The sequence below is a fragment of the Cetorhinus maximus genome, chromosome 19, assembly GCF_964194155.1.
Source record: "Cetorhinus maximus chromosome 19, sCetMax3.hap1.1, whole genome shotgun sequence".
In the NCBI taxonomy this organism is placed as follows: Eukaryota; Metazoa; Chordata; class Chondrichthyes; order Lamniformes; family Cetorhinidae; genus Cetorhinus; species Cetorhinus maximus.
In genome coordinates, this window is record NC_135897.1 from 48,589,038 (window position 1) to 48,609,265 (window position 20,228).

Here is a 20,228-nt window from a genome sequence, read left to right on the forward strand (position 1 = left end):
GGTTTTGGTCATCTACCCTAATTTTGCTTTGTATGGCTCGGTGTCCCATTTCCCATTATCAAGTCAAGATATGAACTACATGTCTTTCTATTCATAAAGTGCTTAGTCAGAAAGCAGCATTACGAAGGGCTAGATTTCACTGTAGCAAGGCATCTTGTGTGCCCTGTTGGTTAAGACTTGTTTGGAAACATTTAGGTTTTTAAACTTTTGTTGCTGGAAGTACAAGTTGATAACAACACAGCAAGGGCAATGGCACCTTCTATCTTGGTGAACAACTGGATGGTCACTTTAACCAATGAGATTTAATGATTGAAAAATAAACACAGGAAATACTGAGTAGAGTGACTTAGAATGGGTAAGTTCAATGTTAAATCAAGTATATAAAGAAATAGGGAAGGAAAGATCGGATTAACAGAAAAAAAAGGAAAAATTAAAAGCAATATAGCAATTTGTTAACGCAATGCACTTTAGCAAGTTAGTGAGCTCCACCATGGGGAAGATATGAGGGACAGGTACATGGCAACATCGTCACCTCCAAGTTACCACACTGGTTTGGCGCCTCACTTTAGGATGTGAAGGCATTGGATAGAATACAGAAAAGATTTATGAGACTGGTTCCTGGGATGAGAAACTTCAGTTATGTGGATAGGTTGGTGTGATGACTGCTACTTTAAGATCAGTTCAGTTGAGTAGGGGTCACATGATTCGTTCAACTAATGTTTTGCTAGTGTGGGGGAATAAATTCTAGGGAGGGGTTCCCTAGGAAAAAAATGGCTGTATATAAGCAGCCATGGAAGCTCTCGTGTAAAGTTCATTTTGTTTGACAAAGAAGCCTCCCAGAGTGTGTTTCTACAGTTGGTAAAGCTGTAACTGTTCTCCTTAGGGAAGGTTGAGAAGAGGTTTGACAGATGTGCTCACGACAGTGAGGGGTCCAGACAGAGTAGATAGGGAGAAACTGTTCCCATTGGCAGAAAGATCAAGAACCAGAGGACCCTGATTTAAAGTGTTTGGCAAAAGAACCAGAGCCAACATGAGGAAAAACTTTATTCTGCAGTGAGTACAGGGGTTGTTAGGATCTGGCATGCACTGCCTGAGTGTAGTCAATGCAGATTCAATCATGGCTTTCAAAAGGGAATTGAATAATTACCTGAAGAGAAAAGATTTTCAGGGCTATGGGGAAAAGACAGGGGTGGGGAACTAGCTGAGTTTTAGCAGACAGCCAGCACTGACATGATGAGCCGAATGGCCTCTTGCGCTGTAACCAAAGTGCTGGAAATACTCAGCTGGTCCGGCAGCATTTGTGGGGAGATAAACAGATCCAATGTTTTGAGTCGAATATGACTTCTTCAGAACTGGAGGATAGAAATGTGATGGGTTATATGCTTCAGGGTGGGGGTGCAGGGAGGAAGAACAAAAAGGGAAGGTCTGGGATGGGGAAGAGATTGACTTACGAAGATATCATGGAACAAAACCATTCTCTTTGTTCCTGACTTGGGCATATATCATGATTCCCTCATTGTACCTGGGTCAAAAATCATGAAACTCCCTACCTAAAAGTATTGTGGAGTTACCTTCACTACAGGAGGTTCAAGAAGAAAGATTAAACACTAAGTAATAAATGCCAGTTATGCCCATACCCAGAGAATGAATAAAACATAAATCTCCCATTGGTATGACCCTTCTACTTACTTCCTTGTTTGTGTTTTCAGAGTAATCCCTCCTGTGGGGAGTCAAGCACGTAAACAGTGTGTGCGTAGGAAGAGCTGAGCTGTGAACAACAGGGCGGGAATGCTTTAACTGACGCACCAATGATCCGGGCCGCGCGCGGTTTCGGTTATTTATGAATCACTTGTTGCGTTGGCGATGCCTGAGCAGGATCAGAACGTGCTGGGAGGGTACCTCAGCCGGCTGGGGGAGTTTGCGGATGAACATATTCATGTGGTGCGGGTATGGGGGTCGTTCCGGTGCTCTCACTCAGGCAGTTAGAGTCACTTTTCGGTCAGGAGTCTTCACTGCTCGAATATTTTAACTACCAGAAAAATGGCTGAACGGTCAGCCCTTGTGGGTAATGTGCAATTTGGGCATTGAAGGGAAGGCGCGGTTAAAGGATTGTGAACACGTGAGGATCGACAGCATCTCATCGCTCGATTTGTTTTGTAAACATGAGAGAGTTTACAAGTGTCTCACCACTCTTTTTTGCAGAACCTCGGTACGGGCCTGGCAGTGGTAGGAGTTGTGATGTTTGCCAGAAGCGTCAGACTAGTAAGTGACGCTGGAGTTTCTCTCTCAACTTCGCTCCTGCACCAGAAAACCAGGCACATAAAGTGACCTTTTTGTTTACCGAGTTAGCTATTCGGGGTTAAGACTTTCCTTTAGTGAGTTAGAATCTGCAAAGATAAATTTCTCTATCTATAATTAGTAATGGTACAGCTACAAAGGATTTTTTTAAAATCGTAAATTCTGGAAGTCGAATACCATACAAAATGATGGTATTTGTCAAGAAAAAAGATGCTAATGTTTCAAGTCTTGACTTCAATAAAACTAGAAGTCAAATAACACATAGAGAACTGATCAAACTTTAATTAAAAAAACTCCAGCAAGGATAAATCACTATTCATGACTTACAAAACTGTATATACTGTGTCTCAGTCTCCAAGCCCTAGCCTCAACAAGAAGTATTGCATTTGTCTTTAGTGTCTTTAATACGATAAAATGTCTCAATGTGCTTCACAGGAGTGTTAGCAAGCAAAATCTGGCATTGGGCCATGTAAGGAGACATTATTACCGATTGGCCAGGGTGGTTTGTTTTAAGGAGTGTCTTAAAGGAGAAAGAGGCAGAAATGTTTTGGGAGGGAATTCCAAGAGCTAATGATCCAGGCAGACAAAAGCATAGCTGCCAATGATGAAGCAATTAAAGTCCGGGATGTGCAAGAAACCAGAATTGAATGAGCACAGAAATCTTGCAGGGTTTTAGGACTGGAGGAGGTTACAGACATTGGAAGAGGCAAAGCCATGGATGGATTTGAAAGAAATAATGAGAATTTTATAATTGAGGTATTCTTGGCTGGGAGCCAGTGTCAGTCAATGAGCACAGGGTTGAAAGTTGAATGGGGCTTGAAGCAAGTCAAGACACGGGCAATGCAGAGTTTTGGTTGCCCTCCAGCTTATAGAGGATAGAACCTGGGAGACCAGCCAGGAGTTTCCGATTGGCATCTTTTATGTTGGGTGAGGACAGGATCATGATCTTCTGCAATTGAATAAACTGGTGTTCCTAAATAATTGACACTCAAATGAGGTTCTGGAGGATGACCAGGAACAAGGAGCCAATGCCCTCAGGGGAAGAAAGTAAAAGCAATGTTTATGAACCCTTTTTCATTATATAAAATAAATTTCAGGAACCATTATCCATTGAGCAATATCATTGCCAGAAATTGGAAAATCTCATTAAAGCAGAGAGGGATTGTTGTATGATTTGTACTGGAACCAAAATGAATATTTTTAATTGACCTTATCAAAAACAAAACCAGGGCTCTTATCTATCGTTTAAACTCCAAAATGTAAACCAATTCTATCTTGTAGCCTTTCAATATGGGGGCCTGCACTCTTGCAGCCTAATACATTAAGCATTGCATTATGTTCCTGCTCTTCTGAAAGAGCAATTCTTTTGAGCAGCACCACAGAAATTTGCTGTTAATAGAGCAAAAAAGTGCTGTCAGCATGTCCAAATGTCATAGATAAAAACAAAAAGCTAAAAGCTACTGCGGTTGCTGGAAATCCAAAACAAAAACAGAATTACCTGGAAAAACTCAGCAGGTCTGGCAGCATCGGTGGAGAAGAAATCAGTTAACGTTTCGAGTCTTCATGACCCTTCGGCAGAACTGAAGTATAGTTAGGAGAGAGGTGAAATATAAGCTGGTCTAAGGTGGGGGGCGGGGGGAGAGAGAAATTGAGGGTGGGGTGGTTGTAGGGATAAGCAAGCGGTGATAGGAGCAGATAATCAAAAGATGTCACAGACAAAAGGATCAAAGAGGTGTTGAAGGTGGTGATATTATCTAAGAAAAGTGCTAATTAAGAATGGATGGCAGGATACTCAAGGTACAGCTCTAGTGGGGATGGGGTGGAAAGACTGACGACAGGGTATTACAGCTATAGATTTAAAAATAATGGAAATAGGTGGGAAAAGAAGAATCTATATAAATTATTGAAAAAAAAGGGAGGGGGAAGAAACGGGGTGGGGATGGGGGGAGGGGGAGTTTAAGATCTAAAGTTGTTGAATTCAATATTCAGCCCGGAAGGCTGTAAAGTGCCTAGTCGGAAGATGAGGTGCTGTTCCTCCAGTTTGCGTTGGGCTTCACTGGAACAATGCAGCAAGCCAAGGACAGACATGTGGGCAAGAGAACAGGGTGGAGTGTTAAAATGGCAAGCGACAGGGAGGTTTGGGTCTTTCTTGCGGACAGACCGCAGGTGTTCTGCAAAGCGGTCGCCCGGTTTGCGTTTGGTCTCTCCAATGTAGAGGAGACCGCATTGGGAGCAACGAATGCAGTAGACTAAGTTAGGGGAAATGCAAGTGAAATGCTGCTTCACTTGAAAGGAGTGTTTGGGCCCTTGGATGGTGAGGAGAGAGGAAATGAAGTGGCAGGTGTTGCATCTTCTGCGTGGGCATGGGGAGGTGCCATAGGTGGGGGTTGAGGAGTAGGGGGTTATGGAGGAGTGGACCAGGGTGTCCCGGAGGGAACGATCCCTACGGAATGCCGCCGGGGGGGTGAAGGGAAGATGTGTTTGGTGGTGGCATCATGCTGGAGTTGGCGGAAATGGCGGAGGATGATCCTTTGAATGCGGAGGCTGGTGAGGTGATAAGTGAGGACAAGGGGGACCCTATCATGTTTCTGGGAGGAATGAGAAGGCGTGAGGGCGGATGCGCGGGATATGGGCCGGACACGGTTGAGGGCCCTGTCAACGACCGTGGGTGGAAAACCTCGGTTAAAGAAGAAGGAGGACATGTCAGAGGAGCTGTTTTTGAAGGTAGCGTCATCAGAACAGATGCGACGGAGGCGAAGGAACTGAGAGAATGGGATGGAGTCCTTACAGGAAGTGGGGTGTGAGGAGCTGTAGTCGAGGTAGCTGTGGGAGTCGGTAGGCTTGTAATGGATATTGGTGGACAGTCTATCATCAGAAATTGAGACAGAGAGGTCAAGGAAGAGAAGAGAAGTGTCAGAGATGGACCATGTGAAAATGATGGAGGGGTGGAAATTGGAAGCAAAATTAATAAATTTTTCCAGGTCCCGACGAGAGCATGAAGCAGCACCGAAGTAATCATCGATGTACCGGAGAAAAAGTTGTGGGAGGGGGCCAGAGTAGGACTGGAACAAGGAATGTTCCACATACCCCATAAAGAGACAGGCATAGCTGGGGCCCATGTGGGTACCCATAGCCGCACCTTTTATTTGGAGGAAGTGAGAGAAGTTAAAGGAGAAATTGTTCAGTGTGAGAACAAGTTCAGCCAGACGGAGGAGAGTAGTGGTGGATGGGGATTGTTCGGGCCTCTGTTCAAGGAAGAAGCTGAGGGCCCTCAGACCATCCTGGTGGGGGATGGAGGTGTAGAGGGATTGGACTTCCATGGTGAAGAGGAAGCGGTTGGGGCCAGGGAACTGGAAATTGTTGATGTGACGTAAGGTGTCAGAGGAATCACGGATGTAGGTGGGAAGGGACTGGACAAGGGGAGAGAGAAGGGAGTCAAGATAACGAGAAATGAGTTCCGTGGGGCAGGAACAGGTTGACACGATCGGTCTGCCAGGACAGTTCTGTTTGTGGATTTTGGGTAGGAGGTAGAAGCAGGCCGTCCGAGGTTGGTCCAAATGTCATACTCCAGTTAATACACTTTATTGTTGATGAGAAATTGTATAGAAATTTTGCCATAAACAAGATATCAATTGAATTTATGGGAGCAAAATTATAGGTGAACCACTACTAAGCCATTAAAAAATAATACAAGTTGAGCACGCAGCTATCGTAGTCAATGCATCACTCTGCTCTAGCTGTAAAACAGTCTTGAAGTTTTGACATTTTCTGATCTGCAGCCTAACTGATGAACACATTTCATCTCCACAGTTTCCTCACCAAAGAGTTGAATTGAGTGACCTCAGGATCCGTTTACTTAATGCAGTTTTATGACCTTAAAATGGTGCACGCTTGAACCTTTGCAGCAGAATAGTGCACTCCATTGTATGATGTAATGTTTCAGTTATGAAAATGTTTGATTTTCCATAAACAAAGTAACGTGAGATCTAATAAATTTTCAAAATTACTTATTATGGTTTTGCAATTGATTTCATTGTATATACAAAATAAAATTGTGATTTTAAGATTCCAACAGAATGTCTATTTGAGTTGGAAATAATAGTTGGACCAATATGAAAATTCTTGTGACCATTTTTCTTCATCTTTGCAGTTTACTAAATTTACTAGTGCTGCAGAGATACCTGATAAATTTATTGAAAAATGTGTTAAACTTCGAGGGAGAGTACATCATATAACGAAAAATGGACTAGAACTAGAACATATTCCCATTACCCTTCCTGTTATTTCTTCACTACAAAGAAGATGTAAGTAACTGCTTGGTAACATAAGGTAACATATATGTGAACTGCAGAATTAACACAGTGATTGAAACTAAAGACTGCTTGTGATGCCACTTTCTGCATGTGACTGCTAACTGCCAATCTTGAAATCACATGAATGTAGTGTAAAATGCATCAAATGACGATATTAGGTTAATTTGATATGGTGTCATTTATTAAAATTCACAGAACTCCATGTGGATTTTACTAGAAATGTGCAATCACTGTGATTAAACTTAGCTTGTGAGCTATTTGAATTTTAATGAAGTAGTAATTATTTTTATAACCCAAATGTAGACATTATTGAGCCAAATATTTGACATTACTAATATTTGGCCCTCTTAGCCAAGTTTTGATTGGTTTTGTCCACTAAGCATAAACTTTAAAAAAAATGGTGTGGCAGGTTCATGGCAGGATCGATGCTGGGGCCTCACCTATTTACAATCTATACCAATGACTTGGATGAAGGGGATCACATGTATGGTAGCTAAATTTGCCAATGACACCAAGGTGGGTCAAGAGGAGGTAAAGAGCTTACAAAAGAGACTTAGATAGGTTAAGTGAGTTGGCAAAAAATTGGCAGACGGAGTCTAATGCGGGAGAATGCAAACTTGTCTGCTTTGGCAGGAAGGATAGAAAAGCAGTATATTAGTTAAATGGAGAGAGACTGCAGAATTCCATGGTACAGAGGGATCTGGGTGTGCTGGTACATGAATCACAAAAAGTTAGTATTGGGTACAGCAAGTGATTAAGAAGGCAAATGGAATGTTGGCAATTGTTGGTGCAAGGGGAATCTAGTTTAAAGTATGGCTATGTGCTCCAGCTCTACAGGGCCTCAGTGAGACTGCTTACTTAAAGGATATAATTGCATTAGAAGCAGTTCAGAGAAGATTCACTTTACTGAGCCCTGGGATGAAGGGGTTAGCTTATGAGGAAGGAATGAGCAGGCTGGGCTATATCCATGAGAGTTCAGAAAATGAGAGGTAATCCTGTGGAAACACATAATATCCCGAGGAGACTTGACAGGGTGGATGCTGAGAGAATGTTTCCCTTTGTGGGTGAGTCTAGAACTAGGGGACACAGTTTAAAAATAAGGGGTCTCCCTTTGAAGACTGAGATTAGAAGAACTATTTTATCTTGCAGAGTTGTTAGTCTGTGGAATTCTCTTCCCGAGGAGCAGTCAAGGCTGAGTTCGATAGATTTTTTTGATCAATAAGGGAGCCAAGGGTCAAGGGGAGCAGACGGGAAAGTGGCTTTGAGGCCGCAATCAGATCTTACTGAATGGTGGAGCAGGCTGAATATCCTACTCCCCTTAATTCTTGTGTCCTTTGCATTGTAAACCACAGAACTTTTATAATTTTAGGAGGTAGATTTTCAAATTGAGCTCTGGAGACAATAGGAGCTCTCAGATTTCAGGATGGAATCATGCGCTGTGCACATATTCTTTGAGATCTTTTCTTTATTTGACACCCAAATTCATCATTCACATATTTCAAAGTTTTAATATTAAAATTTAACCTTATGGCCCATAATGGTTCAGAAGAGAAAGATTTGTTAAGTTGAATTTGCAACCAAAACAAAGAGGCATACTGTGGTAGTATGTAACAATTGTTGTCTGATATAATATTGTTACAGGCTCTGGCTAGCTGATTGCACAAGTCTTGTCTTTTGTGTATTTTTTAAAAAAAAATCCACAGCCAATTTACTAGTTTTTTTTAGAAACCTGTGTGTAATGAGTAAATCCTGCGTGTTTCAAGTTTACATTGTCAATTCTTTTTGTGTAATTCTACTCCTTTTGTGCCTGGGTATTACTTTCAATATGCAATAAATAGTAAATAGGTATACTTGCTGTATGTAGTCAGGCTTTCCAATGTTAGGCTGTGACTTCTCTAAGTAGGCTCCAAGATCTGTTCCTCTTGACATTCAGGGATGACCAACGTTCAACCCTGAACCAACACAAAAACAAATTAACTGGTTATTTATCTAATTTGCTGTTTTTTCTAAGCTTTCTGCATGAAAATTGGCTGGTTGTTTGCCTACATGACGCATGTGACTGGGCTTAATGGGAGTAATTCACTGATGCAAAGCACTTTTGAGATATCCTGGGGATATGAGAGACTTTATTCTTTCACAGGATGTGGGCATCGCTGGCCAGGACAATATTTGTTGCCCATCCCTAATTGCTCTTGATAAGGTGGTGGCGAGTCGTCTTCTTAAACCACTGCAGTTCATGTGGCTAATGTATCCCCACAGTACTGTTAGTAAGGCAATTCCAGGATTTTGTCCCAGCAACAGTAAATAGTTCCAAATCAGGGTGGTATGTGGCTTGGATAGGAACTTGCAAAAGGTGGTGTTCCCATGCATCTGCTGCCCTTGTCTTTCTAGATGGTGAGGTCATGGGTTTGGAAGGTGCTGTCGAAGGAGCCTTGGTGAGTAGCTGTAGTGCATCTTGTAAATGGTACACTGCTGCCACTGTGTGCTGGAGGTGGATGGAGTGAATGTTGAAGGTGGTGAATGGGGTACCAATCAGGTGGGCTGCTTTGTCCTGAATGGTGTCAAGCTTCTTGAGTATTGCTGGAGTTGCACCCATCCAAGCAATTGAAGAGTAGACTGGGCATTTAATAACTTTATCTCCACAAGTGGTCATCTTGCTATATTTTTCTTCTGTTTCTGATGTCAATCATACTGATCTGCTTTGATGGATTGAGTGTCAATTCAATGCAACTATGTTATGGATATAGTGGTACATAAGAATAGGAATAGGCCATTCAACTGCTTGAGCCTGCATTGTATTAGATCCTACCTGATCTGTACATCATCTCCATTTTCTTGCACGTGTGGCACGTTACATTTTTTTTTTCTGGGGCATTGTTTGATAGATCCAGAAAATGGATCTGGAAAATTCAGATATGGTTTATAATCCTAATTCAGATAATTATGCTTTATGGTATTCTCTTTGACCATATCTGGTCCTGGTCAAACAAACACAGCTTTATATTTTATGCTGATGTAGTTTTGTCTCAGCATTTCCGATATGAACACTTTAAAGCTCATGTCCCAGAGCCTTGAGAGTTGGCTTGCAGCTTTCAAAGCAAGGTAGTAGTTTTTTTTAAAACAGGATATCCTATCGTTACCCTGATCCAGGATATGTACTGTTCAGAGATCAACTAGTACCCGTTTTTGCTATAGATGCTTAAGTCCTGGTTGGATAAATGGAATTATACATTCTTTGCCTTGGCTGTTTTTATTGTCTTGCACTTGTACAGGGACATGGTGCTGGAGTAGTATTTCGCAGTTGCCTGAATATTTGATGATATGAAAATATACATAGCACCACAGCTCAGATTCAGTCAACCTCCAGCTGATGGGCTAGATACTTAGTTGAAAACGATCAAGTTGATCTCCTGGGGCTATCTCTTCAGGTCAACTTTCAGCATTCTTCCTATAAATTTTCCACTCAAAAAGTATGACAAAAAGGGTTGCCCTATGGTATCAGAAAAGGCGATTGGGTCCTTTAGCCTCGGATTCCCCATTAAACATAGAATATTCTATCCTTAATTCTTGGACTTAAATAATCATCTGTGGAAATCCTCCTCAAAGGTGTACAAAATGAAGGTTACATAACCCAAAATCTTTTAAAGGGGCAAGTTACTCTGGTTGGGTAAGCTATTTTACCTGTTGTGTGTGAAATGCATTTTATTTCAAATTTACTTTACCATGATTAGTAAAGAAACACTCCTGTTTTCCTCAGGGCAGTCAAATGGTCATCTGATGGTCAGGCTGGCTGGCTTGCAAATGACTGATGAGGGCAGAGCCTGGTTAAGAGAACAAATAAAACCTTCTCATGTTGTTTGGTTTCAACCTCTGAGGAGGGAGAATTCTTTTATTGATTGCATTGTAAGATTAAACAAGGTAAGTCCATGTCTCAGATAACCAAGTTTGCATTTGTATCGAATCATGGTATTGTTACAATGTGCTTCAGAAGACTGGAGCAAGCAAACTGTAGTTACAGCTCAAATTTTGAGAATGGTGCAAGAAAATGATACCATGCTGCCTGGTATCTGGTGACGAAGTTTTTTAATGTTAAGAAAGGGCTAGTGAGGTAATCTGTTCTTCTGTAATATTAGAAACCTAAAGCTGCTTAGAGGGCTGTTTATGCACTTTTTCAAAGGCTGAAATTGATTTTAAATGGCTTTGCATCAGCTGCAATTTTACTTCGACTGCAGTCCACTATGGTTAATTTAAAGGAGCTCTTGGCTCAAAAAATTCAATTGTCTAGTAATTCAAATTAACCAACAAATTAATATGACAATATAAAGAAAATATACTTTAAAAATTTCAAACTATCCAGTGACTTTAAAAGTAAACCAACACAGTTGATGTAGTTGAAGCAGAGTTGCTTGTAATATGTGGCAGGATTGTTTTGCCATTAACATTAGTTATACATGTTCTAATGTAGGCACATTTTGTAAACAGTACCAAATCATCTCAAAATCTGTATCCTAACAGGACCAATAAAAATAAATTCTAAGTATTTAAATTACTGAAGGTGTACACAAATCCTGATAATGTACAAAGTAAAATAATACAGGTACTGGAAATCTGAAATATAATCAGCCAATCAGGCATAATCTGTGGAGAGAGAAATTTCTTAAAGTTTCAGGTCTGTGACCCTTCATCAGAACTAGAAAATCTTTTGAATGTAACAGATTTTAAAGAAAATGCAGGGAAAGGGGAAGGGAAGGAAAGAACAAAAAGGAAGGTCTATGACACAATTGAAGGCAGGAATGATGTAAATAGCAAAAAGGATAATGGGGCAGTGCCAGAGCTTCTGGTAATGTAACAAGTAAAGAAACAAAAGATGGGTCTAGAGGACCTGTAAATGGCAACAGTAGAATCATTACCAGCATCTCCTGTCTTTTTTAAAAAAAAAATAATGGGCAGTGGTTATTTTGTGAAATTGTCCAACTCTATGTTGAGTCTGGAATGTTAGAGTGCCTAATTGAACGACACTGTTCCTTGAGCTTCCATGAGCATGGAGAGGTTAAAGTGGGATGAAAAATTGAAATGGCAAATGACTGGAAGCTCAGGGTCATGCTTGCAGATTTAACAGAACTGTTCAGCAAAGTGATCACCCCAATTTGAGTTTGATCTCCCAATGTGGAGGAGATTGCATTGTGTGCAGCAAAATATTCCTTTTGCCATTTAACCTCCCGTGTCCTTCATCCTGCATTAGACTTTCCCTTTTATTCTTGCCTCCTCCCCCTTCTCCATACCTGTATTTGTTAAAACCTGTTACACCTATAACATTTTTCAGTTCTGACAAAGGGTTAGACCCGAAATGTTAACTGTTTCTCTCTCCATTAATGCTGCCTGACCTGAGTATTTCTAGTGTTTTGATTTCGGTACCAGTCTCTGATTCCTTTCACTCTGACTCCTTTCCAGTTAATATAATGTTTCTTAAATCTAGTTTCTTGGCGATTTTCTTTTTATAGCAATTTTTCATTCCAACAGACTTCTAGACTTAAGTGAATCTTTATTTTAATCCTCCTGTAATTTCTTTTAAATAAGCTTCTTTTGCAGTCATGATTGAACTCTGCTAATAAGTTTACTTCTCTGGCAGGAGCCCTTCTGGATATGTCACATTGCCATGCATTCAGAAATTAACCTGATATATCTAAGATGTCAGCAAGGAGCCCCTGGGACACCCTACTGGGTTCCTCACTAGGTTTCAATTTAACTCTCCATACATTTCACCTTAACTCCCCTTACATCTACCCTCTGCTTCCTTCCCTTTAAATTAGTTACTAATCAATATCTTTTTTACCCTTAATATCCACTGTTCTTTGTAAAAAAAAAACTCGTCAATAGACTTTTGGATGTCAAGGTGTGCTATACTATATGGTTTCTGCCGAATTTAACTGTAGGCACTCATTTTGGAGAGGCTGTGATTGGACAATGGAGGATAATATGATAGTGTAAGGTTGTTCACTTTGGTAGTAAGCATAGAAACACAATTTTTTTTAAAAGTTGAAACTTGTAGATGTTGATGCTCAAAGGGATTTGTGTGTACTTGTACTAGAGACACAAAGTTAGCATGCAGGTAGAGCAGGCAGTTAAGAAGGCAAATGGCATGTTGGCCTTTATTGCAAGAATAAAGAAGTCTTGCTACACTTGAACAGGGCTTTGGCGAGTATTCCACACCTGGCACTGTTTTGGCCTCCATATTTAAGGAAGGGTATACATGCATTGGGGGCATTACAGCAAAGGTTCACTAGATCGGTCCCTGGAATGAGAGGGTTGCCCTATAATGAGAGGCTGAGTAGATTGGATCTAAATTCCTTGGAGTTTAGAAGAATGAGGGGGTGATCTTATTAAAACATACAAGATTCTGATGGAGCTTGACAGAGTATACACTGAGAGGTTATTTCCCCTGGTTGGGGAATCTAGATCATAAGGGCACAGTCTCAAAATGAGGGGCCAACTATTTAAGGCCGAGATGAGAAATTTCTGCACTCCCAAGGGTTGTGAATCTTTGAAATTCTCTATCCCGGAGGGCTGTGGATGTTTCATTTTTGAGTGCATTTAAGATTGAGACATGGATTTTTGGTATCTCAGGAAATCGGGATAGTGGGTGGGAAATGGAGTTGCCATGATCATACTGAATTGTGGAGCAGGCTTGATGTTGTACTCTTATTTCTTATGTTTTTGTTATCTTCCTTTCTTAGTTTATTTCACACAAATGCTCTTCCGTTTACTTCTGTTTATTGGAAAATTAAAGGCTTCAATTGTTGTGATTAGGCTAATGGGCCCATAGTTACCCCTAAATATGGCAACTATATTTTGTTTTCAATGTGTTGGAAGCACCCTGATGTTTATTGATTCTCTCAATGCGACTATTGCATCATAAATCTTCTGTCTTGTCTCTGCAAGTACCTTTCAGAAAACCAAGGAATTTATTAGGCTTTGAGCTTATTTAGAAACTGTGCTTCAATAATATCAGTCCTGAAGGCAAACACTTTTGATGCTCATGCAGAACAGGTAGTATTGAGATTAATTAGCTAAAGGGAAGTAAGCAGATGATAGCTTTAAGGGGACTCGAGTCAAAATTGTTTTCCTGACATGTCAAATTAGGCTGTAGCTGTGTACCATATTGACACATTGAATCTTTTGAAGTTGAACATTTCCAATTTATGTTGGGCTGGTTAAAGATTCTCCTCTCTGTTTGTTTTCCCACTTCCCCCACACAATTGGTGCTATTTTTGCTCAACTTTCTAATTTTGTAGTTCCCTTATTATGGGCAGCCTGTCTGCATCAGATCCCAAATGTTAACCTAACTTTTTTTTGTATACACCTGGTCATAGATTTTCATACCACAGCTTTTGCTGCAATACTGGCTATGAGTTTAATCTTCTGCGCATGTCCCTTCCATAGGGATTGGTGCAATCTAGGAGATCCTCATTGTGGGCTTTTCCTTTGGATGGTGATTTTTTATCTGTAAGTGACCAGATTGTCCACACACTTGGGATCTGCCTAACCTTCCCCAGCACATTCTCAGGGTCTCGGGAGCCTTCTCCACCAGATATTTCATGCTTCCTTGACCCTCTTAGCTGTTCATTTACACTTCCTTTGGACCCATCTTTTGTTTCTTCGCTTGTCTTGAATCAAAATCCATTTTGTCATTTAATCACTCTTATCCTGTATCCTATCGCAGACCTTCTCCTTTGCTTTTCCTTCTCTATCTCTATACCCTGGCTATGTATGTGCTTAAAATCTTTTAACCTTTAATTTTGGATTGGGAAATATTAGATAATATCCACTGAAACGATCACCTGTTTTTCTCTATCTGCGGATGTCGCCTGACTTGCTAAGTGTTTTCCAGCATTTTGTCTTTTTATTTGTGACATTCCAGCATCTGTTCTTCTGTACTGGTGAACCCGCTTTGCTTTCTTTGAATTGTTTAAGTGCTCTGTTTTCCATAGCCTTTCACTCTTCCTATCTAAAACTGTGCCCAGCACCTATTCTTACGAGAAAAGGCAACATTTGGGCCACCTATCATTAACCTGTCCTAGTAGCTCTTCCAAATGGCTGGCTATGGCTATAAGCCAATAAAATTGTGGAAAGATCTCCTACCAGTACATGGCTGGCAGTGAGGTAGGTAGCCCTGGGTCTACCTATCTTTCGGTAGCACGTTCCAGGCATTTTAATTGTTATTGCAAATGAATGTCACCGTAGCTTTGTTAAAGATAAAAACATGTTTGACTAACTGAATTGAATTGTTTTATGAAGTAACAGAGGGGGTTTGATGATTTTATGAACTTTCAAAGGGTGTTTACTAAAGTACCACACAATTGACCTGTGAACAAAATAAAGCCCATGGGGTTAAAGGGACAGGGGTAGTGTAAGTACAAAATTGGCTAAGGATCAGAAAGCAAAGAATAGTGGTGAATGGTTCTTTTTCAGATTGGAGGGAAGTGTACATTGGTATTCCCCAGGGGTCAGTGTTAGAGCCACTACTCATTTTGAGATATGTTACTGACCTGGAGTTGGGCATATAGAGGGCATATTTTCAAATTTTGCAGAATATACAAAACTCAGAAATGTAACAAACTTCAGGAGGCCGTAGACTGGTGAAATGGACATTCACACTGAAGATGAAATTTCATGTAGAGAAATGTGAAGTAATTCATTTTGGCAGGGAAGAATGAGGAGCAACGACATGAACTAAATAGTATAATTTTAAAGGGGTTACAGGATTAGAAGGACCTGGGGGCGTATGTACATAAATCTTAGAAGGTGACCAGGCAATTCAAAAAGGTTGTCAAAAAGGCATATGGGAACTTTGGTGTTTTTAAAAGAAGCATGGAGTACAAAAACAAGAAGTTATGTTAAACCTTTTTATAAAACACTAGTTATGCCTTTGAGAAAGTATTGTTTTTAATTCTGGGAACCGTATTTTAGAAAGGATGGTAATTAGCCAGAGTCCACGAGGGGCCATAGGGATCCCCCTCTGTTAGAGAGAAACAAGTGGTGATATAGCTTGAGGGGCACCACATGTAACATGGGGCAAGGCAAGGAGGCAGCCCTCCATGATCTACTGCAGCCAGTATAGGGATTGAACCCAAACCGTTGGAGTCATTCTGCACCATACTCTAGCCATCCAGCCAAGTGAGCAAACTGACCCTCACTTCAGGAAGGATATTGAAGCCTTAAGAGGTACAGAACAGCTTTACTAAAATGGCACTAGGATTGAGGGACTTCAGTTGTGTAGAGAGATGGGTGAAGCTGGGGTTGTTCATTGAGCAGAAAAGGTTAAGAGGAGATTTAATAGAGGTGTGCAAAATCACAAACCATTTTGACAGAATAAATAAGGAGAAACCGTTTCTGGTGGCAGAAGGGTCAGTAACTGGAGGACACAGATTTATGGTTTTTGACAAGAGTCTGAATTGACAAAGGAAACATTTTTTTTACACAGTGAGTTGTTGTGATCTTGAGTGCACTGTCTGATAGATTGGTGGGTGCAGATTTGAAAGTAAGTTTCCAAAGGGAGTTGAATAAATGCTTGAATGGAAAATTTTGCAGGGCTATGGAGAAAGGGGAGGGCAATGGGATTAATTGGGTAACACTTCCAAAGAGCTGGCACAGCTACAATGGGCTAAATAGGCGCCTGTGCGGTCCAATTTTGAGTTCATTTTTTTTGCTTTGCATTATTTTTGTGACAGGAGGCAATTTTATACTCTCCAAAATATTGAGTATGGCATTGTTACTCTCTTTGAATCTTCTATACTGACTCCTGTCCCTATCAGCATCATCTCCTATTTGTCATAAATTCTTGCGTCAGTGTTGATCAAACTCCCGATTAGAATCTCACTCTGCTTTTCTTGCCAGTATCCCTCTTCAGTATGTATTTATTTTCAATATTCTGGGCTACAGACTTGAGCTGTATCTTGTACACTTCATAATTACTCGCTCATTAACCACTGTCCAATCTTCTGCTAGGATCACTCCTCATTTCTACCGCAGTCTCAGGCTGTCAGTTTCTTTGGCATTCTCTAGCATTGACCTAGTGGAGAAATATTACATGCATTGACCCTTAAAAGACGATTATTTGAAGTGATTTTGCAGTTTATCTCAGTTGTCCCTTCTTAGCTTGTTTAATAATAATACCCCTGGTGGCTTTTACGATATTTTTTGTTATGATATCATGGCCTGTGAACTGAGAATTTGAAAAAAAAACTTTGTTCAACCAAGAACACACACTTTTCTATTGCAACCTCAGGATGAGTCAGCTAAGTCAGCTGAATAGTTCTTAATGTTTATGTACAGATATATGCTAGTTCTAACATTTATGGGCCTCTTTTTTCAGAAAAGCCTTTTATATTGCTTATCATTTGTTTGTCATTTGCTGTTTGCCCAGTTCAACTGAAAATTTGCTTTTATGTTTCCTGTTAGTTGTATCGAAGTAATAAGTGATCCACCATTGGCAAGGCTAGATGAAATTATTGGCATTGTGGCGTTGTAACATGCCACTTCAAAATGTATAACCACTAGTTAAAATGGATTTTAATTGCATTTTTTTCCCCTTAGGGTGGTTTTTACTCGGTCTCTCTAAATGAAGAGATATTGAGGAAAGGCTTTGGGCGAACTGTTAACATTGAGGGCCTAAATTCTAATCCTAAACGGTACTGGAGATTGCAGACAAAGTTGCTTAGAGCAGAGCTAAAAGCCATGAAAAAAGGTAAAGGCATCTGGAAAAGACCTACTTTATTAGAAAAAATCTCAAATAATGCACAGCAGTATAAGATTTTGCATATCATGCTTAATCTTTTTTCATGGGTCAAATCTCTCAGAAAAAAAATAAGCTAATCAATTGTAGATACAGTTTGTATAGTAAATCTAATTGCTTTCTAAGTAGTTTGTCATGTTTAAGTATGTAATTATAAAGTGCAAAATGTTTTACCCTCGTTTAAAAAAGAGAGACCCATTTCTTACTATGCAAAATGTTGCATCTCGCTAGCCCATTCAGAAATGGAATTATTTCAAACCATTGACTGGTATGATACACTAAGGAATGCAGTTTGTTGTTACACTCTGCTTCAATTGAGAGTGTTTTGAAATGAAACAGACACTTAGATTGCGAACCTATTAAGTGACCAGAACTGAATGCTGGTGTGTGGGACAAGGATTTTATAAACAAATAATAGAAGTTGTCTGTCGTCACTAAAATCTGTCTCAGTACACTTTCCTTTCCTGCTCTTGAACGGACTTAGTTCTCGGAATTTTGACAGCACCTCACAATTCCACAATCTCCGCCTATTACAAGAAAAGGGCAGCAGGTGCATGGGGAAATTTTAAAAATGAAGGAAAAGGGTGCTGGAGTAAAAACAAAGTCCAAAAGTACGCACTATTACTGCTGCATTCTGAAACCATTTGAAGAATGTGCTGTCAGGTAAACAAATTTACCATATGATGAAACTTGTAAATTAAGGATACCTAAAGGACATTAGGTGTCCTTTATTTGCTGGTGTGTTTGGTTTTGAAATTGTCATTGGAGATGAGCTAAATATTCTGGAATTGGCTGAATCTCCTGCAGCATTGCTTTTTTTTTTTCACCCGTAATTGGGATTGTGCCCAATTATGGAACCTTGCCTACAGGATGTGACTTCAGTTCATTTTATGTTTGTTGGATTTCTTCGTTCATTGCCATCCAAAAATCCTTTCCCATTGGGAGAGGGGTGGCCTGATTCTGGGATCTACTATGTTGGCAGCATACCCAGAACAAAGTGACAGCTGAAGAACTGAAGTGCCTGGCAAGTTGCAACAAAATTAGTGGGGAGAATTAATGTCTTGAAGACCCTTGAATGAGACCACCTCTTTCTGCGCTGTTAATGTTTGAAGTGCTGGGAAGTGAGTAGGTGGTGTTAATAGCTCCTCAGTAGCTGATGCACTGGTGGAGTAAGATCCAACTCTGGTTGGAGGCAATCCTGGAAGTTTGATCACATGTCCTGTCCATGTGGAGTTCGGTCATGATACCAGATTAAATTACAGAAGATCACATGACTTCTACAAATGTTTGATTACTGTATATAGATTGGGGTCCCTGAGTATCTTTATTGGTTGATTCACACAGCAACAGCTGTTCCAAGAATGAGAAGATAACCCAAGAGCAGGAAAAGAGAGAAAATTGAGAATGGAGGATAAAGGGAAGCCATTCTCTCCATCTCCCTTCCACCCCCTTCTCCTAACATCCATCTTGCCCCCCTCTGCCTTTTGATTTCAGGGCCTCCAATTTCTGGCTTTTGTATAAAGGAGGTCACTTAACTCAGTATTTGTAGAACAGAAAAAACATTCTATACTTGTGATAAAGCTGTGCAAATATTCAATCCCAGAGCTAGTGGTTTCTCTGTCACTATACATGCAAGGTAAAGAGATCTCCATTGCACAAACGCTTTTTTCTAACCTTGTGTTGCCTTGCACTTAACCTGCATGTCCGATGTCTAATTCAAATGAACTTGGTGCATTGAAGGCTGTCTGTAGTTTGTATCTGTGGTTTTGAGTGGCACTGTGTATCTATTATAATGTAAGTTATTTGGAACCGTCAGTTAGTGCCCATGTATTTGGAGAAACCGTTTGTACAGGTATCACTGTAATATATTATGGTGTTGAGTACTTAATTCAAAAGCATGAATACAACACATGTTATCAAACATAATAACTGTGTCTAGTTCAAAAGGTATGCAACGAGAACAGTGTTACAGTATGAATTTCAACTAACAGTGTAGCTCCAACATTGCAACATGTACAAAACAAATAAAAGAAATGGACCCTTAGTGTTTCTAACTAGGGCTGGAAACTTGAGTTAAGTAATTGCAACATGAACATTCTTCGGGCTGGCTTATCTTACAATATTAATTTTAAAGCCTGCAATGTAAGATATAACATTATATTCAATGTGTATTAAGTTTTGTCATTGTTATATAATCATACATAAATGTCTGTGTGCACAGTAAAAATTTGTCTGTATTTTAAAATCAATAAATCAGTTGGTAGTATGTTGTGGAGATTATTCTTTTGTATCATGTTACAAATGGCATAACAACATATAAAAAACCAAGAATGAGAGAAGCCTTGTAGCTCATGGAAGCTCATTCATCTTGTTCACTAACTCCTCTACATTCTTATCCATACCTACGCTTGTTAGTGGAAGGAATTGAAATATCTTTATCGAACATGGAGCACAGCCTCATGAATTGAGGAAGGACACCATCTGGCCCTCCAGACTAAAGTTTCACGCTTTTCCTTTATCATAATCATTTGTTCCTGTCCTGTCAGGCTCCACTGCACTTTCCTATTCCTGAGTATTGGAATCCCTCAAGTGGAGGTAACTGAGCAGATACTTTGGAGAGTCAGGTATGTGCTAGTTATGCATTATCTAATTCCATTCTGATCAGAAACCTGCAGGTAAATTTATCATACTGTCAGTCAGGTATAGTTGGAAATTTTCTACATTGATTCTGCTAATCTACAAAGTTTATATATTTTGGCAAAAGGCGAGGTTGTAAAATTGCAGTTGTACATATCCAGTGTGATTTTAGGTATAAAGAAAGGTCA

General features: G+C 40.1%; 1 protein-coding gene across 3 annotated transcripts; it reads left to right on the plus strand.

Annotated features, from left to right (window-relative positions):
- Positions 1 to 1,744: 1,744 nt before the first annotated feature.
- c18h3orf33 (c18h3orf33 homolog (H. sapiens)) lies at positions 1,745 to 19,669 on the plus strand. Of its 3 annotated transcripts, none has more exons than XM_078563815.1 (5): positions 1,745 to 1,941; positions 2,203 to 2,262; positions 6,449 to 6,602; positions 10,369 to 10,529; positions 17,205 to 19,669. In XM_078563815.1, exons 1-5 carry the CDS (start codon positions 1,864 to 1,866, stop codon positions 17,481 to 17,483), a joined length of 732 nt encoding a protein of 243 aa, XP_078419941.1. In that variant the 5' UTR covers positions 1,745 to 1,863; the 3' UTR covers positions 17,484 to 19,669. The 3 variants fall into 3 exon arrangements, with proteins under 3 accessions (XP_078419941.1, XP_078419939.1, XP_078419942.1); XM_078563813.1 differs by having other exon boundaries at positions 1,747 to 1,947; XM_078563816.1 differs by having other exon boundaries at positions 1,763 to 2,065.
- The last annotated feature ends 559 nt before the right edge of the window (positions 19,670 to 20,228 follow it).

Coding starts and splice junctions, on each gene's coding strand:
- c18h3orf33 (XM_078563813.1), top strand. CDS start 1,864: ATGCCTGAGCAGGATCAGAACGTGCTGGGAGGGTACCTCAGCCGGCTG. Junction 6,603..10,368: donor TTCTTCACTACAAAGAAGAT/GTAAGTAACTGC, acceptor TGTTTTCCTCAG/GGCAGTCAAATGGTCATCTG. Junction 10,530..17,204: donor GCATTGTAAGATTAAACAAG/GTAAGTCCATGT, acceptor TTTTCCCCTTAG/GGTGGTTTTTACTCGGTCTC.